At 38.2% G+C, this 19,947-nt stretch overlaps 1 protein-coding gene and 3 non-coding genes across 7 annotated transcripts in view; 1 reads left to right on the forward strand and 3 right to left on the reverse strand.

Moving 5' to 3' along the window:
• The window catches only part of EcR (Ecdysone receptor), an 87,222-nt gene that overhangs the window by 57,574 nt on the left and 9,701 nt on the right, over window positions 1-19,947 (reverse strand). Inside the window, exons 1-4 of one of the 4 annotated variants that reach the window (XM_070213689.1) lie at window positions 17,398-17,552; window positions 16,538-16,669; window positions 10,863-11,334; window positions 10,637-10,803 (exon numbers count right to left, since the gene is read on the reverse strand). In XM_070213689.1, the coding sequence (XP_070069790.1) occupies window positions 10,637-10,803; window positions 10,863-11,281 (586 nt within the window). In that variant the 5' untranslated portion in view covers window positions 11,282-11,334; window positions 16,538-16,669; window positions 17,398-17,552. Of the gene's footprint in view, window positions 1-10,636; window positions 10,804-10,862; window positions 11,335-16,537; window positions 16,719-17,397; window positions 17,553-19,947 lie in introns of those variants that run through there. The other 3 variants (XM_070213691.1, XM_017147782.3, XM_070213690.1) reach the window with 3 other exon arrangements.
• Window positions 11,388-11,461, reverse strand: TRNAN-GUU (transfer RNA asparagine (anticodon GUU)). The gene has a single exon. It is a non-coding gene; the product is annotated as a tRNA-Asn (tRNA).
• Window positions 11,831-11,904, forward strand: TRNAN-GUU (transfer RNA asparagine (anticodon GUU)). Its single transcript has one exon. It is a non-coding gene; the product is annotated as a tRNA-Asn (tRNA).
• TRNAN-GUU (transfer RNA asparagine (anticodon GUU)) lies at window positions 12,164-12,237 on the reverse strand. Its single transcript has one exon. It is a non-coding gene; the product is annotated as a tRNA-Asn (tRNA).

Below are 19,947 nucleotides of genomic sequence, written 5' to 3' on the forward strand. Positions count from 1 at the left end.
ATAGTCATTTCACAACAACAAAATACACACAATTAGCAAAGACACAAACCCAAAGCAAAAACAAAATACACGTAACTATTTTAATAGTTACGTAACTATCTTTGTTGGTCAATTTTACCAAGCAAGTTTTTTTGTGTGTGGGTACCCAAGTCATGCTGTGACAAATGCAGACTTGATATGGAAGCAGCACGCAAAAATATTAGGCAGATGCCATTTTCAAGACCTTCAATATGGATAGAACCAAAAGACCACATCACACCACAGAAAAGAGGTACCAAGGAAAGTAGAGTCCATCAATGTTGGCTGATTACTGCACACAAAAAAAGTTGCTTGGTAAAATTGAACAACAAAGATAGTTACGTAACTATTAAAATAGTTAGGTGTATTTTGTTTTTGCTTTGGGTTTGTGTCTTTGCTAATTGTGTGTATTTTGTTGTTGTGAAATTACTATTTACTTAGTAGAATTGACAATTTTGCTGGTTGGGGCCTGTTTGACAATTATTACAGTTGATTTTACTAAGTTTTTTTTTTGTGTGTGCTGGGGATTATTAAGGGAATCTTCAAGTTCAGGGCTCAGAAAAAAAAGGAAATTGAAAACCTCTTATTTTGAAGTCAATAGTAAGAACATTTAATTATTTTTTTAGTTTACTAATATTTTATTTTCGGTCTTCTTCTTTTAATTGAAATAAATAATCCGCAAACATAGCAAAAATTGTTTGGAGATGACTTACACGAGTCTTTTGGGGCCATTTCTTTTTTTTTGACTAAACTTAAATATGTAAGGATTATCGCCGGCTACTAAGCCGTCTTAAAAATATTATGTTCGGAAGACCTTTTTATTTAATATAAATATAAATTTATATTATATATTATATATAAAAAGATACATATTTACTCGCATTCTATAGGTTGCCTTGACTTATTTGAAATTTGACAGCAAATAGGAGTAGATAATAAAATCAAAAAAGCGGTTTTATTTGTTTAATAAATCCAATAAAATGTCCTCATGAAAACGCTTAAAAATCGAAATTAAAGAATACAATAAACAATCGATTCAATGAATATTTAAAATTAGTTCCATTCAAAATTTAATTCTCAGAATTGTTTTTTCATCTCACAAATTTTGAATATTTGGGAGTTTCAACTTTGGCGTCGAATTCCAAAGACATGGGCAATGCTTCACGATAGAGACTATTTTTTAGTAGTGCCGTGATGTATTGAGAGTAGGTCTTACCGAAAATAATAAAGGTAAGTCCACTTATATTGGCCACGTAATTCAAAATGTCGGAAAACATCGGTTTTTTGTATTCTTAGGTGTACCGCGGAACCTGTAGGTGATGGAAATTAATTTTGTATGGGACTTTTACTCAGGAGCACCCAAATATCATGGAAAACTTGAAATGGTTCATGGAAATTTCACAAAGTTTAATTTTGTGTTCCTGTGTAATTTGTTGTTTTTGCTTTCTCTTTTGTAACATTTGCCCTGTATTCTCGTTTTTTTCTTTTGTTTTATTTTATTGGCTTTCATTGGCCTTTGTTCTCAAATTTTGTTTTTTTTTATTTCTGCTGCAGTGATTTGAAATGCTTTGTTCTCAATTCTCTCATACCCATGTGTATATAAACACATTGGGTAAAGTACATATGCAGCTTGTATGTGTGACTTTTTTGGCAGTCATGTTCAGGTATTATCAGAATTTATTGCGTTTTAGGTTCATTGTTTCCCCCCAATTGAGCATTTGTTTTTCGCAGTATAAAACACCGAAATTGTGTACATATATCAAATGTTTTTTCGCTGTATTGAAGTGAACAACAGGTAAATAAATTTAATTAATACGTTGAACTTGATCAAAGGGCTGGGGTTTTCGTTAGTCACAAAGTGGCATGTCTATGAATATCTTTTACTTGCGACGGACTGACGGCAGTGCAATATAGATACGAAAGTATACCTACAAGTTATATGTATGTAAAGACTTTCGCTTTCAAATGGAAATTACCAACGTACAACAAAAACGAGCGATTATCTCAACAAATGCCAAAGCGTCGAGTGCAAGGAATACATGTACATTGTACAACAAGAAGGAATGCTATTACCGAATGACTCGACTATGGAATACCTGCTACACAACATTTTTAAGTTTTGGTTAACCAGCTAACATTTGTCTTACCAAGAATACTATCTTTTGAATGGAGTATCATATTGTGATGGTTTGGTTAAGCTTACCGATATTAATATACCCTTTAACTAAAGGAGTAAAGGGTATACACACATCTACACATACAGTATAAATTGGCAAAGAACACAAATAGAATTAAAGCGCAAGAGGGAAAGAAAAAGGCAGTCTGCAGCGACCATTAATTAAAAGCAGATATAATATTAAAGAAGGAAAATCAGCACGATCTTATTTGAGTTTTCTCCTCCATATTGATTGATTTTTTCGTAGCTACTCGTTTGCCCAAGTAAAGAGGCGGCTTAAATACAGGTGTGTGATTATGATTAATAGCCAAATATTACAATGGGTGCAATGCACTTACTGACAGCGAAAGATTTCTGAATACACAATATTTATTGCACCAATATGCGATAGCGAAATGATAAATATGCATTTTAGGTATAAAGTAAACTGAAGGAAAGGAAGTAGTAATTTTTAAAAAGTTGGCGAAAACTTATATTTTTTAAAATTAATTTTACTAATTTACCATTATTTATTTATTTTAATTTTTTACGCATTCCTTATATCTGCATAAGCTTTCACCTCCTAAAAACGCAAAGTCCATTGATGAATTCCCTACCCATTAGTGTTCCTGCCGAAAATGAAACAACTAGAAAGAGAAGCCTAGGTGTATAATAATGAAATGTATTTTTAGCACCCTGGCATTTCAACTTGTTTTGCTCAGCGGCCATTTTGATGACGTTGGACCGAGCAAATGGCTGGGTGACCAACGGACAGGCCGACTGGCTGACTGTCTGACTGTCTGACTGACCCCACAGCAAAAAAAAAAAAAAAAAAAAAAAAACGCACTCAAACAATTGTCTCACCAACACACTCACATTTAGCCAAAAGAGGGGAGAAATTCATCTGTATACGATGACGACTGACGAAATATACAATGCCCAGGGTCCCCGCTCCGCCCCTCTTTCTCTCACTGTATATATGTGTTAATGGGTCTCTGACCTGATTTAATAATAATAAATAAGCTGTCACGAGTAAAAAGAACATGAGACGGGGTAGGCGGCGGTTCAGGTCCAAGGTATAGGCAATAAATACAACTTGAATAAAAGTGTATAAATAATTGCATGGATAATTCTTAAGAGCCACAATGAATCAATAAAAGTTGCTATACGAGCAAATTTTTAGTTAGTTTATGTATAAGTATTTATAAAAACTAAAAGAATTAAGCTATAGCTTTGACAATCCGAAGTTATCATAAGGATAATTTTTTAAAGGTTAAAAGTGCGATCGTCACATAGCGTTATAAAGCTATTAAATATTTATTTACTTTATTAGTTACCATAGCTCATCAATCATTTTTAAGATGCCATAAAATGGGCTGTTACTGCATTCCAAATTAATTATTAATTATTATAATTAATATTGATTGATGTTATGGTGTCGAGACAAAATAATTAAATAAACTAAAATGTATAAATTACTTAAATAAAATATATAAATGTATAAAAGGAATAAATTGTGAAATTAACAATGAATAAATTGATAAATTCGTATGAAACGTTTCCACTCTATTTTTTCCCCAATCTTTCGTCAGTGCTTAATTACATTAAAGTTACAATTAATATATTTCGAATTGCGGAATATTGAGAAACTCGCTCGTACAGCATTGAAACGGACTGTACAACAAAACCGAAAAAGAATAACGCGAAAATTATCACCGCCGCCTGTTTATTGTTATTGTTTGTATTTTTCTTTTTTTAATATTTTTGCCAAATTGAACCTTTGTGTGTGTGTGAGTGCTGCTTGAATGACTGGGGGCGTGGATGTGTGCGTGTGACCTTGAAATGGGTTGCGCTTTGTTGTTGGCACATTTTGGAAATTATCGCGCGTGTTTCTGTATTCGCGTATACGAACATCCCGCTCCCACTGCCTCCCCCTCCTTTCCTCCTCCCTCCTCGTGAAACGAAAGTCGCCCGTCGCTTTCATATTTTTGATCGTGTACGAACGTCGGTTGACAAAATGCAACCAGCTAAAAAATATACATATGAGCGAATTCGATTGTGTGCGTTCGAGCCAAATGGAAAAAAACAAGAAAAAGAGAAATGAAATGAAATGCGCTCGGTAATTATCAGAGCCGCTGCCATGAAATTAATTATCTTTTTACAGAGATGCACGATAAACTTGCGCGACTCGCCAAAAGCCAAAGTTCGCTGTATTATTTCAAGGCCAAGTGCGATACGCGAAAAAGTGCAAACAGCAGCGCAGCAGCAGCAGCAACAACAACAACAACAACGCCTACAGTAGCAGCAATAGCAATGAGTATTCATGTGTACACAGGCGATATATATTTTATATATGTACTCAAACCCAAACAGACTTCCATGCCAGCGCAAATATATCAGCAAAATCAGCACCGAGAATCACTAGCGAATGTGTTGCGCAAATGTTTTCTCTTCTCATTTCGCACTGCACTGGGGGAAAAAAAAGAAAGGAGCGCGAGAAAGGAGAGATTTGAGTGCTGGCAAATATTGCAATTTAATTGAAAGAGAATTGAAGACTCAATTGAAGAACGGATCTTATTGTATTTAATTTTGGAAGATTTAACATCATTTTCAGATATGTGTTTTTCTTTAGAAATATTTCTTTAGGTATTTGATAATGTTATTACCCCTTTTTATTAAATTAGAGAATCACATCTAATTCACATTTGGATCAGAAAAACGGAACAGAATTATCAGTTTTAAATTTTTTTTTTAATAATTTAAACAAAAATTATTATATCAACTTCTATCTTTAAAAAAAAATGCGTCAGAAATGTTAAAGATTTATCGTTTTACTGAAGGACTTACGTCACTTCAAAAAATCGAAATGTTTTTATTTTAAAATGCTTTTTATTTAGTTATGTCGTCCTCCTAGTAAATAAACGATAAATTCTTTAGGTTGCCACGACTTAGAAAAAAAATTTTTAAGTAGAACCACGACCTTATGGTGATTCTACGCCTAAATCTTCCCTTGCACAAAAGAATTTTCTCCAATCGAGAGCAACTGAGAGTAACCTAATCACCTGTTGCAAGGAAGCCCCTAAGCTAAAATGCAAATTGAATTTGTCCCTCGGAATCGACACTTTCTCTTTTTCCCAAAAAAGCACAGAGGACCAAAGCTCAATTGTGGCACGTAGCTCACGTTTATTGGACTACATGGACGAGGGGGGATTATAGTTAGGGCCTGAGAAGCACCGATCTAAGTATTCGTCAAAACAACAACGACATGATTATCCCTGTCATTATCCGGTTCATTATGTAGTTGATCGTCATCATGAAAGCGAAAATTTCACATGAATTTCAAGGACAAACACAATGTGCACATTTGTATGTATGTGCGTGTGTTTGTATCGGGGGAATTTGTTATTTTTTTCGGTTCTTCTTCTGTTCGCTCGCTTTGGTTGGTTTTTTTTTTGCAGGAATTAATTGTGCGGGTTCTGCATGAAGCACACACACATACCCCCTTGAATATTGCATTTATATATTCGAAAAAGCAAAAAATAAAATACCGAAATGCTGAAAGCAAACAAGAACCCGCCACTCTGGAATCGACAGCGTCGCACGAGGCTCTTGTGCTAATGGCATTTGGCCTATTTATGTTTCCACGTATCGAAAACATACGTATATACAGGCTACATACAGACACGGCCACAGGAGCACCAACACCAGCGTGGCAGCAATATTAGGTAACGCTTTTGCCCCAGGGTTTCAAATTCGTTTTTAACCCTTCATCGGTGAGATGGCTGTAGTTGGGAAGTTAATTGGGTTAAAAGCGCAGTGGGTAAGCACAGGGTGACGAGAAAGTCCTTAAAAACGAATTTGTTGTCGAATTGTCGAGAGAAAACCAAGCTTTAAGAGATACTCAAAAAATGGAATACTACCAAAAAAAATCCATAGTTTAACTCTTAGTACTCGGTGTATTAATATTATAATACACATACTAAAACAGTGTGGTGTTGATTTAATAATAAATTATGTAAACTATGTAGGTACTCTGTAATATTGATTTCATAATATTATAATATCATAATATTATAAAGTTCATATTTTGTAGGTTTAATTTAATTCAAGATTCATGTTAATACTTCCAAAAATATTAATTTAAGACTCATGTTAATAATTTTTAGTTAGATATCATAGATAGATAGATTCGATTTTTTTCGATGAAGAAATATAATTTGTTTTTGTAAGTAATTAATATCATATAACTTCGTAAAGTATTGTTAAACCTAAGGGAAATTATAAAATGAGTATTAATTTCGAACTTCTTTTTGGTGGGAATAATTTTTTTTTACCTTTTTAAACTTTATTTAAGGAAAAAATTTTTACTTAAAACAGAAATTTTTTTTACTTTACATTTTTTGAAGACCCTGTATTTTCGGACTCTACTCATCGCTCCCTTTTCCTCCCGCTGCTGCACTTAGTCATAGCCGGTCGGTCTTCCTCCTCGCATGGAAAAAAAAGTATTCACATACAATGCATATACATAAAAACCTATATATATGCTCAAGATCAAGGTCAAACTATATATAAAGAAGCTTATGTACAGCCAGCACTAACAAGAGCGAAGAGAACGAATGGAAGAGAGAATCGCAAACATGTGCCGACCCAAACACAATGGCAGGGACTTTGGTCTTGGTCCGCTACGAAAGTCCGCCCGTCCGTCCCCCGTCCCCGACCTCCTGCCCCTCTGTCCATCCGTTGCGGTTTAGCAACCCCTGCAGACCATTTGACACACTAAGGCAAGACTCGTGTGTTTTTTGGTTTTTTATTTTTATTTTTTTTTTTACTCCTTGGCTTTTTGGACAATGGCAAGCAAGTGTACCTGCTGGCAAAAAAAAAGCATCTGCTGTCCCTTTGCTTTAAGCCCAACGCAGACGCAAAGTCCTTGAATAGCAAGACGAACCAGAACCGCAGCGACAAATTTGAAGAGTCGAAGGATCGCATTTTGGTCAAGCTACAAATTCTAAGGCACAATCAGGAAACGAAGGCATGAGGAGGGGGGTTTTGGTCGAAACCAGTTCCCCGGCTTTGATATCCAGGGCCTTTTTAGAGGCCTGACACCGAGCCAGACTGGCAACGGTTATCATGTTTCAGGCGCATGATTGAAAAATCATTGTTGGAAGCCTCTGTCCCTGGGCTCCCTCCTCCTTCTCCAACCTTTTCTTCTTTATTTCTTTCGTTCTTTCCCCAGCATTGCGTGTCCTGGCAGATTAAGCCGAGTCTGGGCTTGGCCGTCTAGACATTAGGTAGGGCAAACCTAATTGCATACAGTGCTCAATCGATGCGATCGATTCGATTTGGTTTGGTTTTGGCTAAGGTTTCTCTGGAAAGTGCCTGCAGCCAACAGCTTTTATGCTAATTTGCGAGTTACGAGAATTTTTTGGGTTCGGAAATTTAAGAAAAGATTGCACGTCGCTTATTACGAAAGGCAGTTTTTTTTCGATAGTGTATTTTATATAACTTGAGTAGGTAATTAAGTGGATACTTGAGAACAAATAAAATATTTCGATCACTTTTAAAATCTATATACTTCCTAATTGAATTCAAAACATTAGTTTTAAAGATGATCATTATTGACTGTTTCAATAGTTAAAGCCTACTCAAAAAGTATACAATCATAATATACGACTATCAGTTACCCTTTAGTCTGATGACCAACTTCATAATACGATTCCATCAATATTACATTCTACACAAAAAGAGATCAAGAATACATAGATAGACTTTATAGGGTTCTTTTACTTGGTAATTAAACAGTAAAACATATTTCATATTAATTAAATACCGATATGATTAATGTCAAATTTATATTTGAAATATATCAATAAGATATTTTTTCAAATCAGTTATTTAAATTTAAAAAAATATATTTTTTTTGGTATATTTAAGTGAATTTTTATTTGCCAGCAGCAGACAATTAATGAGCTATTGATCCTTACACACTCGCGCATAAATCACCGATTCCAGCAACCAACCGAAGCGAACGGCGAAAACCCCAAACGACAAAAACAATGAGATGAAACTGTTGAGAAAATGTTGGAAAATAGTCGAGAAATCAAGCGTGCTGAGATGGAAAAAAAATCGAAACGTGGAAAGGTTTGGTTTTTCCTTGGAGTATTGTTTCTTGAATTGCGCATACGCCACATTGCACACAGCCTCCAGCACCCAACCCGCAAAACAGAGAGAGAAAAACCAATCGCAAGTGAAATTGCCAAGAAAAACAAGAAGCGCCACAGAGGATAGGGTCTAGGGTTTTGTCTGATGTCTGCTCGGTTTGTCCTCACAACGAACGGCAACAGCCTTGGCATGATTTCATTACGCACACTCTCCCAATCCCCTCCCGTTAACTCCCACTTTTCTGGTTGATTTTTGGGTCGTCGCAGCCCGCGCACCGCCAGACATATCCCCAAGTTGAAACTGGAGTGAAGTGAGCTGAGGAGTGAAAGCGAGGGAAGTTCAGGCGCACGCACAATTTCTTTGCGGGAGGGAGGGGGCTTTGAGGTGTAGGATCGATTATTTTCGGGCCGACAGAGGCCATTTTATTTTAGGAGTCGTAAAAGCAACCCAAAAGGAACCTCCAGGACCCACAGAACGGAGGCTGGCGGGCGTTGGCTTGTCCGTTCGTCTGGCGGTGAGGGGTCTTTCGGGGGTCCCACCTCAAAGTCTGCCCGCTTTCCATCAGAAAAGTTTACGATGTCGAGAGCATTTAGTGCCAAAAAACGACGTCGACGTCGTGGTGCTGTGTATGCGTGTGTAGTCATCGTCTGGTGACCTTCAACTTTCAACTTTATTGCCATTGTCAGTCGGCCCAACCTCCCCCGACTAATCATCCGTCTGTCTGCTCGTCCCGACTGCGGCGCGTTTTGGTAATTTCGAGGCTTACATTCGCTCCACGTCTGGATGCGAATGGAGCTTCTGCGGTGGGTGGATGGGTGGTTGGGTGGCTTGCCCGGGGGTTTTTGGCCTTTTATTTGCCTTGTCTGCAGCGCCCATGACCTTGAAGCTGGCCACGTTTTCACGTGAAAGGTGAAAGGCACGTTCTCGGCTTATGTCTGTGTGTCCACTGTCTATGTGTTGGTCTGTACATATATTTGAGCCCGTGGGCGTGTATTTCATTCCATTCCAAGTGCCGTTCGTGCCTAATTCTCTGTTTGGCTTCCCTTTGTCCTGCATCATACACATTTTCCTGATTTTAATCAAAATTTATATATAGAATTTTTGCTGTCGCGATGTTCCAACCAAGAAATGGGATCAAGTCAACTTTATCTAGCAAAGTCCCAGGTGTATTTATAAATATGTATTCTTTACTATTGTGGTTCCATTATGGAACGGTTCTGCGACACCAAGACTTGCTTTTGGGGAAAATTTTGGTTTGAAGAGATTTCTCTGACAATAGTGGAATCTTTGAAGGACCATCGTTCGTGATTAGAATATAAACACAGTGATGTGTTAAATGTTGATTTTCTTTAAAAAAATTTTTGGTGGCCACACTTTGTGGTGTATACAGAAAAAATTATTTTTTTTTTTCGTTTTATTTGTTTTTTGTTTTCTTGGATTAAATATGCCATACTAAAATTTCCTAATTTGTATTTTTAGTTCCTTCAATAAATAAATCTTTATAACTGAACTATGGAATTTTATAGTTATTTTACAGATTTAAACAAATTAGTCGGGAAACAAAAAACGCTTTTAAAAAAGAAAAGCGAACACTAACTTGTATTTCGACGCAGATCAGATTTATTTGGCTCTCCTAACATGTTAAGTTAATGTTAACTCTCTGAATGTTAAATAACGCCTTCCACTTTTAACATTTTTGAGGAGGATTTTAACAGCTGTGAAACATCGTCCACAAAATGTAATGTACATTTTCATTACGTCAACACAGCGCCACCTATCGGTCGTCGCTGTTCATATAGAAGTACGTGGTCCCACCTACGGTTATTCGAACACAGCCGTTAAGTGGCGCCAGCCAGAAAATGTAGAAATTTACATTTTACATTTTACGGCAGCGTAAAATAGGAAAAAATCGAAAATGTATTAATTCCTTTAAAAAGTTTAAACTTAACTTAAACTGAAACAAGAATCAGAAAGGCAGATAGAGATTGGTGCTACCAAACTATGCAAATTATAACTCTCACGGTAGAGGAAGAATGGATGGCGCCTTAATTCAAAAAATGTAATAATATGGAATTGGAGTAAATGTAAGAGGTTCCCTGCACCTTTGACAAATAACTTTAATATTGATCTACCTTTCCTTTTTTTTTACTGAGCATGCAAAGTACTTCCAACATTTCGAATGGATTTTTGTTAATACTAAGACAACTTCGAACCTTTGAAGGTTCCACTTTGGCTACCAAAGTAACACTTCTCCTTCAGAATCCTACACCTTGGAACTCCTTCTTATTTCGTTCTACAACTCACCTGTTTTGCCGGTGGGACTGTAGGGATCATAGCTTCCGGCGGACATGGGCGATGCATAGCCGTTGGACATGTTGTAGCTGTGATTCTGCGAGCCGGGCGACGGTGAGAGCGGCGGCGCAGAGCTGGGGACGCTGCCTGGACTAGGAGTGGACATCCAATCCTCGGGGCTGGAAAAATGACATTATAAGTGCTATTTGTGGCCGTGATTTTTTGTGGGCTAACTTACACATCTAAGCGTGGCCTTTTGTTGGGCACTAGCACCAAATGCCCGTTGGCTGCTGCCGCCGACGTCGAAGCTGCAGCCGCCGAACTCGTCTTATTGGAAGTAGAAGTGCTTGCTGCTGCGGTGGCTGCAACGGTGGATCCTCCGGCAGCCGTGCTCACGGCAATGACGTCCGGCATGGGCTCGATTTTAATTGTCGTGGGTGTGGACCTCAGTATATCCTCGACTGCGCCGCCATTCGCACTGGCCTCGTGCAAGGTCAAGGCGGCATGGCTTCTGTTGGCGGGCGCAGAAGATGTGGAGGCGCCTGTGGCAGACGGAGATGCGCCCGCAGTGGCAGCTAATTGCTGTTGCAACAAAATGTGGCTGGGTATCGTCGAGCGCTTTTGCTTTGATTGCTGTTGTCCGCTCGTCGTCAACATGGCCACGCCTTCATGGTGTCCATTCGCATGGAATCACATAATTCGTGCCTATGCTGCAAAAGAAAAAATAAAATTGGTTAAAAAAAGAATACAAAAAAAGTTAAGCCGCCCCCGGGTGGACTCGAACCACCAACCTTTCGGTTAACAGCCGAACGCGCTAACCAATTGCGCCACGGAGGCTCATGTCAGCGGTCGGTTCAAAATCGATTGTAAGCAAAGCCCGAAACATTTCAGTTTTCAAACCAATTCCGGAGACAATTACTACAGAAATCGCTTTGCTCAGAGTTCGAGGATGAATTCTTAATATTACATGAACATTTTTTTTTAACTCTAGGATATGTAGTTGTAAAACCAATTCTTTTTCAGACTATAAGCCCGTAGTTCTAGAAACAACTATAACATGTACAATAATGTATAGGATTGATAAAGGTTATTCATAATTATTAATGTTAAAAATAAGCAAATTTTTTTTAACAGCCGTAGGCCGCAAACATTACATTAACTATTTTCATAATCTGAATGGAGAAAGAATATAGCGCAGTTCTCGTAGCCTCCGTGGCGCAATTGGTTAGCGCGTTCGGCTGTTAACCGAAAGGTTGGTGGTTCGAGTCCACCCGGGGGCGTAATAACTTTTTTGATTTTAGAATTTTTTTAATTTTATTAATCAATGGCAAACGTTTTTTTTTAAATTAATTTCATGGTTTGTAGCAAATTCAATTAATTTTAAAATAAATACATCGAACAATTTCACACTAAAGAAAAACTTTTTTTAAATATTAACTTTGTCGATTTTTGGTAGAAACTTTTTGAACCAGTGAAATTTGTGCTGAGTAAAAATTTGTTGTCTACAAAAAAAATGTATCTCGATAAAAAAAAATCAATCGCCCCCGGGTGGACTCGAACCACCAACCTTTCGGTTAACAGCCGAACGCGCTAACCAATTGCGCCACGGAGGCTGTTGCGCTCGGGCCGTCAAGTGGCGCTTTTGTAAAACAGCAATGCAATCTGGTGCTCCTAAAATCAATGGGAATAAATCTTTACTATCGCTGTGCTAACAACTACCTCAAAAGTATCGATTGTCCTTCGCTCATGAGCTTACTTCCCTCGATTCACTAATAGAATCATTTTACCTAATTAGGGGACTTTTCCAAACGCCCTTTGGCATTCAATTATATTATTTATAAGCAAGTGGCCGGGCCCTAGTATTAAATTGCATGACCAGATGTCAATTACCTGAAGTCGAACGAGGTCAATGCAGTAGTTTAATGCACTTTAAGTACGTGTGACATGCAACGCTGGAACTTAAACTAAAGCAGAGCCATCCGACCGCCCGGTCGCTGAGGGCGGCGCCTTTGTTTTAGCGTAGAATTGAATTCTCAAGTGTACCACCCACAAAGCGATACACCCTAAGCACAAGCCCTCTAATAACCCAAACCCACACACGGAACGCACCCAAGCGAGGCGCCGACAAAATGGCGTAAGCATATTGACCCAGAATCCTTGATAAGGTCGTTCCACGTTGGGCGGCAGCAGCACAAACATACGAACGGCAAACGGCCCAGCCATACAAACCGACTGGATCCGAGCGCTGTGACCCAATTTCGATGGATGCTTATATAACCCATCTGAAGCCCGCCCTCTGCCTCTGTGTACGATTATCAAATTTTAATTAACCCACCAGGCGAATAAAAATACCCGATGAAAGTGCGGTGCATGACGGGAAAAAAGCTCGCCGAATGGCGAATGCAAAATTTTGGCGTCAGTTGTGCAGATTGCAATCTATTTGTGGCACATGAAAAATAGCAACAACTTTTATTCGGCCCTTCCCCCATTCCCTCCCCCAATCATCGTGCATTCGACAGAGTTTATTCGCCTCTTGGTTCGGTTCGTTTTACTTCTGGCATGTTGCACTTGCACTAATTTCGCGGACCGGCTTGTTGTTGTGTCCCCTGTGTGTGAGTGTGGGTAAACAATCGGACTGACAAGAACCACGGTTGACGACCGGCTGACCGTCGGAGGGATGGGACGACCGCGGGGGGCCGACTGCAAATGATGCATTTCCGCTGCATAAAAAACAGGAGAATTCCGTTTGGGTTGTATTTTTCTAAAATCACAGGGAATACTTGGTGAGGCGACCGTAACTCATCTGCATTTCCAATTGCCACCGCCGCCGAGCACATAGCAGCTGCAATTTATGCACATAACAATTAGCAGCAAGAAATCAATTTTCAGGTTTGGTCAGGATTCCGTAAAACTTTGTCAATTCAACACAAAATTAAAAAAAAAAAATTATTTTTTTTTTTTTTTAGTGTTCTCTTATTCTATTAATTTGTTTTTAAAATGATTAAATAGTACTCCTTAAATATTTATTCCAAATCATATATCGCTCAAAGCTAAATTCAATATAAAATCAAACCAGAATCCAATTATAAGAGAAATAAAACCTCAGGATTATGCTTTGGACAACGCTTGCAACGGTGAGACGTTTTCCTTACTGAATATTTATCCAATTTTTCAATAAGTGCTTAAACAAATAAGAAGTGATAGGAGATAAAAAAGAATTGGGAAAGTTTTTATATATTGATTTCCTATCAGAAAAGAACTCTATGAATTTTTCTACGAAATTACTTCAAATATTATGTCACTTTTGACTTTTTTCTAAGAAATGACTTCAAATATCACGTCACTTTTGAACAAAAATTTTAGTATTTATCGATAAGTTTTTTATCTAACATTAGTATTTATCTATTGTACACTGTAGCAGGAAGTTTAAACTTAGGGTACAGGGAAATAATCGACTATAGTTGCCATAGATATATCTAAAGATATAAATTGACAGGTATGATTTAAAAAATTGGTCGACAAATCAAATAAAATAAAATATAGATTTAAACAAAAATCGTTACAGTGAAACAAACTTGCGCTGCGATCCTGGGAGTCCCAGGGATTTGCATAAGAAATCCTAACATTATAGCTTTGCCGATATCTCAGCGTTCATACAAATAGACAGACAGCTGATCACCTCGGCTACTGATCTTGATCATGAATATATAAATATATACTTCATACACTCAGAAAAAAAATCGCCCTAAATTTTAGAAAATCGCCATACTTTGAAAATCGCCTTGAAATTCAGAAAATATTTCTATTTTTCAGAAATATTTTTCTAAATAATAAGAAAAACTTACCCTGATTAGATCAACTCCTCTTGTTATCCACTTTTAGAAAAATTTTCTGTTATTCAGAAATTTTTCTTTCAAACTAAGAAAAAATCGCCTTACATTTTAGAAAATTGGCTCAATTGGTAGCCTAGGGGTCTAATGCGAACGGATTATTTGTTTTCTACGCTTATATTCGGAAGCGTGTGTTCGATCCCACGTCGAGGCGGACATTTTTTGCGACTTTTTTTTTTTTGGCGCATTAAAATTTAATACAAATAAGGATTTAGGTAAGCTAACACACACATAATGGATAAATAAGAGTATAAACCTAGAACCCAAGAGAACAGAATGAGAATGTACTTTGTACAGCGCCTCTCGTGATGCTTCCCTGGCGCAGCTAGTAGAGTGTTTGACTGCAAACTGTGAGGTAAGGGGTTCGAATCCCGCGAGCGACCAAAATGTTTTTCTCAAGATAGTAAGTTATTTGATTTTTATGTTTATCATTAATAAATAATATAATAATTTCAGTTATTATTTCAGTTACAATTTAAGATTAAAAAAGTGTGCTTGTGTACAAGCATCGTGACGTCATCCATATGTTTAAATAGAGGAGAGAAAAATAAGTTGAGAAACGAGAACCCCAACAACAACACCCCACACTGACAGAGGGGTGGAGTCGGCATAACTCCCGATTCCCCAATTTTTTTTTCTTCTTCTTATTCAATTTTGCAAAAACTAACCCTAAATTTTAGAAATTACACTATGCAGCATCAAAAATTAACCTCGATGAATGCTATATTTTTGGATTCGTTACGAATTCCCAAGTTAAACTGCGTTTTCCAAAGAGTTCCCCGACGCAAGGATTCTTAGCAAAAGGACCTCAAAGTTCGAAAAATGCTGAAATTGGCCAACTTTGCGGAGCTCTCAGAGGCAAATGGATGCATGGCTTGGTTCGAAGTTAAAGTTTTTTAAAAGATACACCCTTTATCTTTCTAACCCCATACATAAAATAATTTTAGGATTTTTTTTAAGGCAGAAATAAATTCCAAAAAACATAGTCAAAAAACTGAAAAACATACAGCTGCGGTCTAAATAGTAGCAGTGTCGCCGCCTTGTGTTTTTAAAAGTTTGATGTTGTAATTTTTTCTTATCCAATTAGTCTAATAGTAAAATTATAATCAATACAATATTACCAGGAAAAGATCAATTACAACAACAAACTTTTAAATACACAGGGCGGCAACACTACTACCATTTTGACCGCAGCTGTATATTTTTATGTTTTTTGACTATGTTTTCTAAAATTTGTTTCTGCCTTAAAAAAAATCTTAAAAATTTTTTAATTATGGGGTTTAAAAGATAAAGGGTGTATCTTTTAAAAAACTTTAACTTTAACATCGAATCAAACCATGCATCCATTTGCCTCTGAGAGCTCCGCAAAGTTGGCCAATTTCAGCATTTTTCGAACTTTGAGGTCCTTTTGCTAAGAATCCTTGCGTCGGGGAACTTTTTGGAAAACGCAGTTTAACTTGGGAATTCGTAACGAATCCAAAAATATAGCATCCATCGAGGTAAATTTAAAAAGCACTAAAAATGCTGCACAGTGTTATTTTTCTAATTTTTAGAAATATTTTTTCTAAAAGGCAAGGCGAGCTGCCTTTGGCTTAAAAAGTATGGCGATTTTCTAAAATTCAGGGCGATTTTTTTTCTGAGTGTAGGGTCGGAAACACTTCCTTCATGGTTACGAGTTACGAATATAATAAATAATGAAACTGCCAGTTTCAAACTGGTGGTACTAAAATGTTTCAGATTTGTGATGGCCTTACTATAAGCTAATAACTCTGGCTTTCAACGATTCAGCAGCTTCGAGGTCTTAGAATTGCTGAAATTTCTGATAGCAGTTGATAAACAGCAGACCGAAATTCAACAGTTTAGAGAAGACCCTAAATACAAATTCCTTTTAATCAATGCATCCCTTGTTTAAATATGATTATTGCAGCAGATTTTTAATTTGCTACTAAATTTATTTAGAAGTCACCTACACATATGCACTTCGTCACAACGTGGATTGCAGTAGTGATGCATACTCACTCACCCAATTTTGATGCAGATTTGTTGTATTCCTAAAATAGTCCGCAGTAATGTAATGATTGTTTATATTCACTTTTCACTGTGTTTATTGCTTTTTATTGATTGTTTATGATTCACTTATAGATCTTTACACTTGCTAAAAGGGAAGACTTTAATTGATTGGATATTTAACACAATTCAACGATATTTTAAAGTCAGTTTTGCCCCACAGTTCAGTGCAAATGCATTTTCTACAGGAAGAGAGAGAGACAGAAATATTGAGAGCGGGGGTAAGAGAAAGCTGCGAAGAGTTCGAGAGAGAGAGAGAGTGAAAGAGAGAGAGTAGGAAATGCATTTGCAGCTCCCAGACACGTGCATTTCTCGGCGTTTTGGTTGCTGGCGCAATTTAATCGGAAAACACCAGACTCAGCAAAAAGTTTGAATGAACTTATGATTGGCCCACTGCACTGCTGAAAATCGCTGTAATAATTTTGAGCACAAGCTGTTTTTCATTTCGTTCGCTAAACATTGCCCAAAGAACCGCGGCAGCTATGTTTTCCGTTCTCTCCGTGGAACCGAATCGCGCTCTCCATCGCTCTCGGTGAGAGAGTAAACAAGCGCCAACTGCATGGAATGTTTGACGAGAGGGGCGGGGGCGAAAGGGGGGACGTGTCACTCGCCACAGCAGCAGCAACAACAACACTAAATATCCAGCTCGGCACAGTTTTTTCTTTCTTTTAAGCTTAAATAACTTATTTTCGAAACAAAGCTAAGGTTCAATCAAATCAAATGAAATCAAATAAAGAGTATCCCTAATATTAGCGTATAACGGCATTGTTTTCTTTTGAATCGCAGGCAGAATTCGAATTTTTCGATAGCACATACAGAAACGGGGGCAGCGCGTTTAATAAACCGAAATTGGTCGCACTCTCCGCGTTGTTCTAGCACCGTATCCGGGTTTATTTTCGATTTTTCTGCATTTTTCCACCGTCAACTACGCGCGATGTAATTTGTATTACTCGAGAAACTCTGAAACTGAAACGTCAACGCCGCCGCCTCTGCCGCCTGCGCTGCTCGGCCTCTGCCGCTGCTGTCAGGTGAAGCTCTCTCTTCCTCTCTCTCTGGGGCTACCTCCTACCCCCTCTCTCACGAAGTGGGGGCGCGGGGCGGCCAGCTTGTAATTGTTGCTTTTGCTGCGCAGGCGCTCTTCGCCGACTTTTTCGGCTTGGCAATGCCGCCCTTTGGCTCTCTAGCCCGACTTTTGGTTTCTGTGATTTTCTCAGACTCTATTTTGTTGTGTTTTGGCGCTTGGCTGTTTTGACTCTCGAGCTGCGCTCGCTCAACTTTCGCGTCAGCTCACAGCGGCCCCGAGCAACAACAACAACTACGGTGCAGTAGCCACAGCGGCAGCATTCACGCACAGTGGTTGTCAATGGTGGTTGAAATTCTCATGAATTTTTTAACTTTCGAGTTGAAGGGTTTTTACCATGTTCAATAGCCTTTTCTATGCGAAATTATTATACGTTTTGAATTTTTCCACCAACTAATAAGTTGCAAAAGCGGGTTGCAATTTATTCTTTGAGTAAGATAGCAAAGTACAAAAACTTGTGAATGTTTATTAAATTAAAAAGAGGTTTTAAACCTAAAAAAATTATGGGGACTAAGAGTTCAAGAACTAAATATGTACATATGCTAAGAAAAGGTTATTGGTCATCGTGCAGAACTTTTAGTTCCCAACCTACAGTTTTCCGAAAAAATTATTTTGTTGCATACATTTCAATAGCACATTTTCTTTCCCCTTTTACACTAGAGGGGAGTTTTGGGATCTATACACACCGAAGAAATGGCATGGATAGATGAAAAATTGATCTGTTATTGAAAAACTTAAATGCATTGTACGATTTGCCCCACTGTGCGCGCACTTGGCCAAACATTCGCGTTCTTGTTGTTTCTCAGCTGGCTTTGGGCCAGAGTGCGGAACTTTTGAGAAACTGAAAACTGGTTTTGGTACTTGGCTCATTGGCAGAGTCCAACTTGTGGTTGCTGATATTCCGTGTTTCTTTTTCGCTGTGGCTTTTAAGCTCTACTTGCTGGCGACTGCGCTGCCGTGATTTGTTGTTGCTGCCGTTCTGGCTGCTTTTTTTGCGTCTGTGACTTTGTAACACACTTTTTTGTGTTGATTTCGCTGCCGCTCTGACGACTATGTGACTTTTGATTTTTAATGCTTTTTCTTTATTTTTTATAATTTTGTTTTATTTTATTTCTCACATTTCCGACTGAATTCGTATTGTTTCTCCAAAAGGCAGAGAAATATGAGGGTGGGGATGACCCTTTACTATGACGCGCATTCGATCAACACACATAACCTCAAACTCGCTATTTACCTAAGCTAATTTGCAATAATCGACTATTGAACCTATTAGCCGGGGGAATCCAATAAAGCGCGCCCACAGGGTCGTCCGCCACCCATTCCACCACCCACTGTCCGCCACAACGCCAAGAAAAGCGCGAATGGGCGGAGTGGGTGGTGTGGGTGCTCTGGCCCAGGGGGCCGTATCCACGCCCCAATTGAATGGCACGACATGCGAGAGGCAACGACACAAAATGCTGGCGCAGCGATGACGAAAATGCTAAGAGCAACAACTACAACTACGAATGCAAGCGCCGACTGCAAGTTGAATGACATAAAGCATCAACTGACCTTCAACTCTGAGACTGAACCTTAGAAAAAAATGAATAACTTTACACTCGCGGCGCACACACATAGCCATATGCAAATGCAAGTGTGAGCGCAGCCCATGCAACTTTACAGCTTTACAGCTCGTTCGAGGTGGGAATGAGGGAGAGAGATAGGTGGGAGCCAAGAGGAAATCGCCAAAAGCACTGAGCCATGGCGAAAATGGCTATTGCAACCCGCTCTCTCGCACTCACACAAAGGCACAAAACTAGTGCACCCCCTCCAAACTATTCACCCATACCCTCGCCAAGAGAAGCTAGCAGGGGAAGTGAGCGGCCAATTGCGCACGATACGCTCTAGATTCTAGAGGTGGGAGAGTGTCTTGCGATGAATCACGCCGAGCAGATCAGAACCCAAAGGATACAGTTCGAAAACGGATTTTAAATTTTCAAAAGTTTTCAGAATTTTAAAGTGAAAAAAAATGTTTTGACTATTACAAATCTACCGATTCTGAAATATTAAATAAAGTGTCTTATTTTAAAGATCTCAAAATGGAAGTTCTTCTAATCTGCATTTGATCAATTATAAAAGGCAATAAGGGACACTCGACATATCGACCTGTAAGATGGTAATAGAAGAATCGTTTCTGACCCAATAAAGTTGATATAAATCTTATTGATCAACATGGAACATGATGGAATGGATGGTTGGATAAGTATTTGTAATATAGTGGTTAAAAAAAAGTGATAATATTATTC

This window comes from Drosophila takahashii, chromosome 2R (assembly GCF_030179915.1).
Source record: "Drosophila takahashii strain IR98-3 E-12201 chromosome 2R, DtakHiC1v2, whole genome shotgun sequence".
NCBI lineage: Eukaryota > Metazoa > Arthropoda > Insecta > Diptera > Drosophilidae > Drosophila > Drosophila takahashii.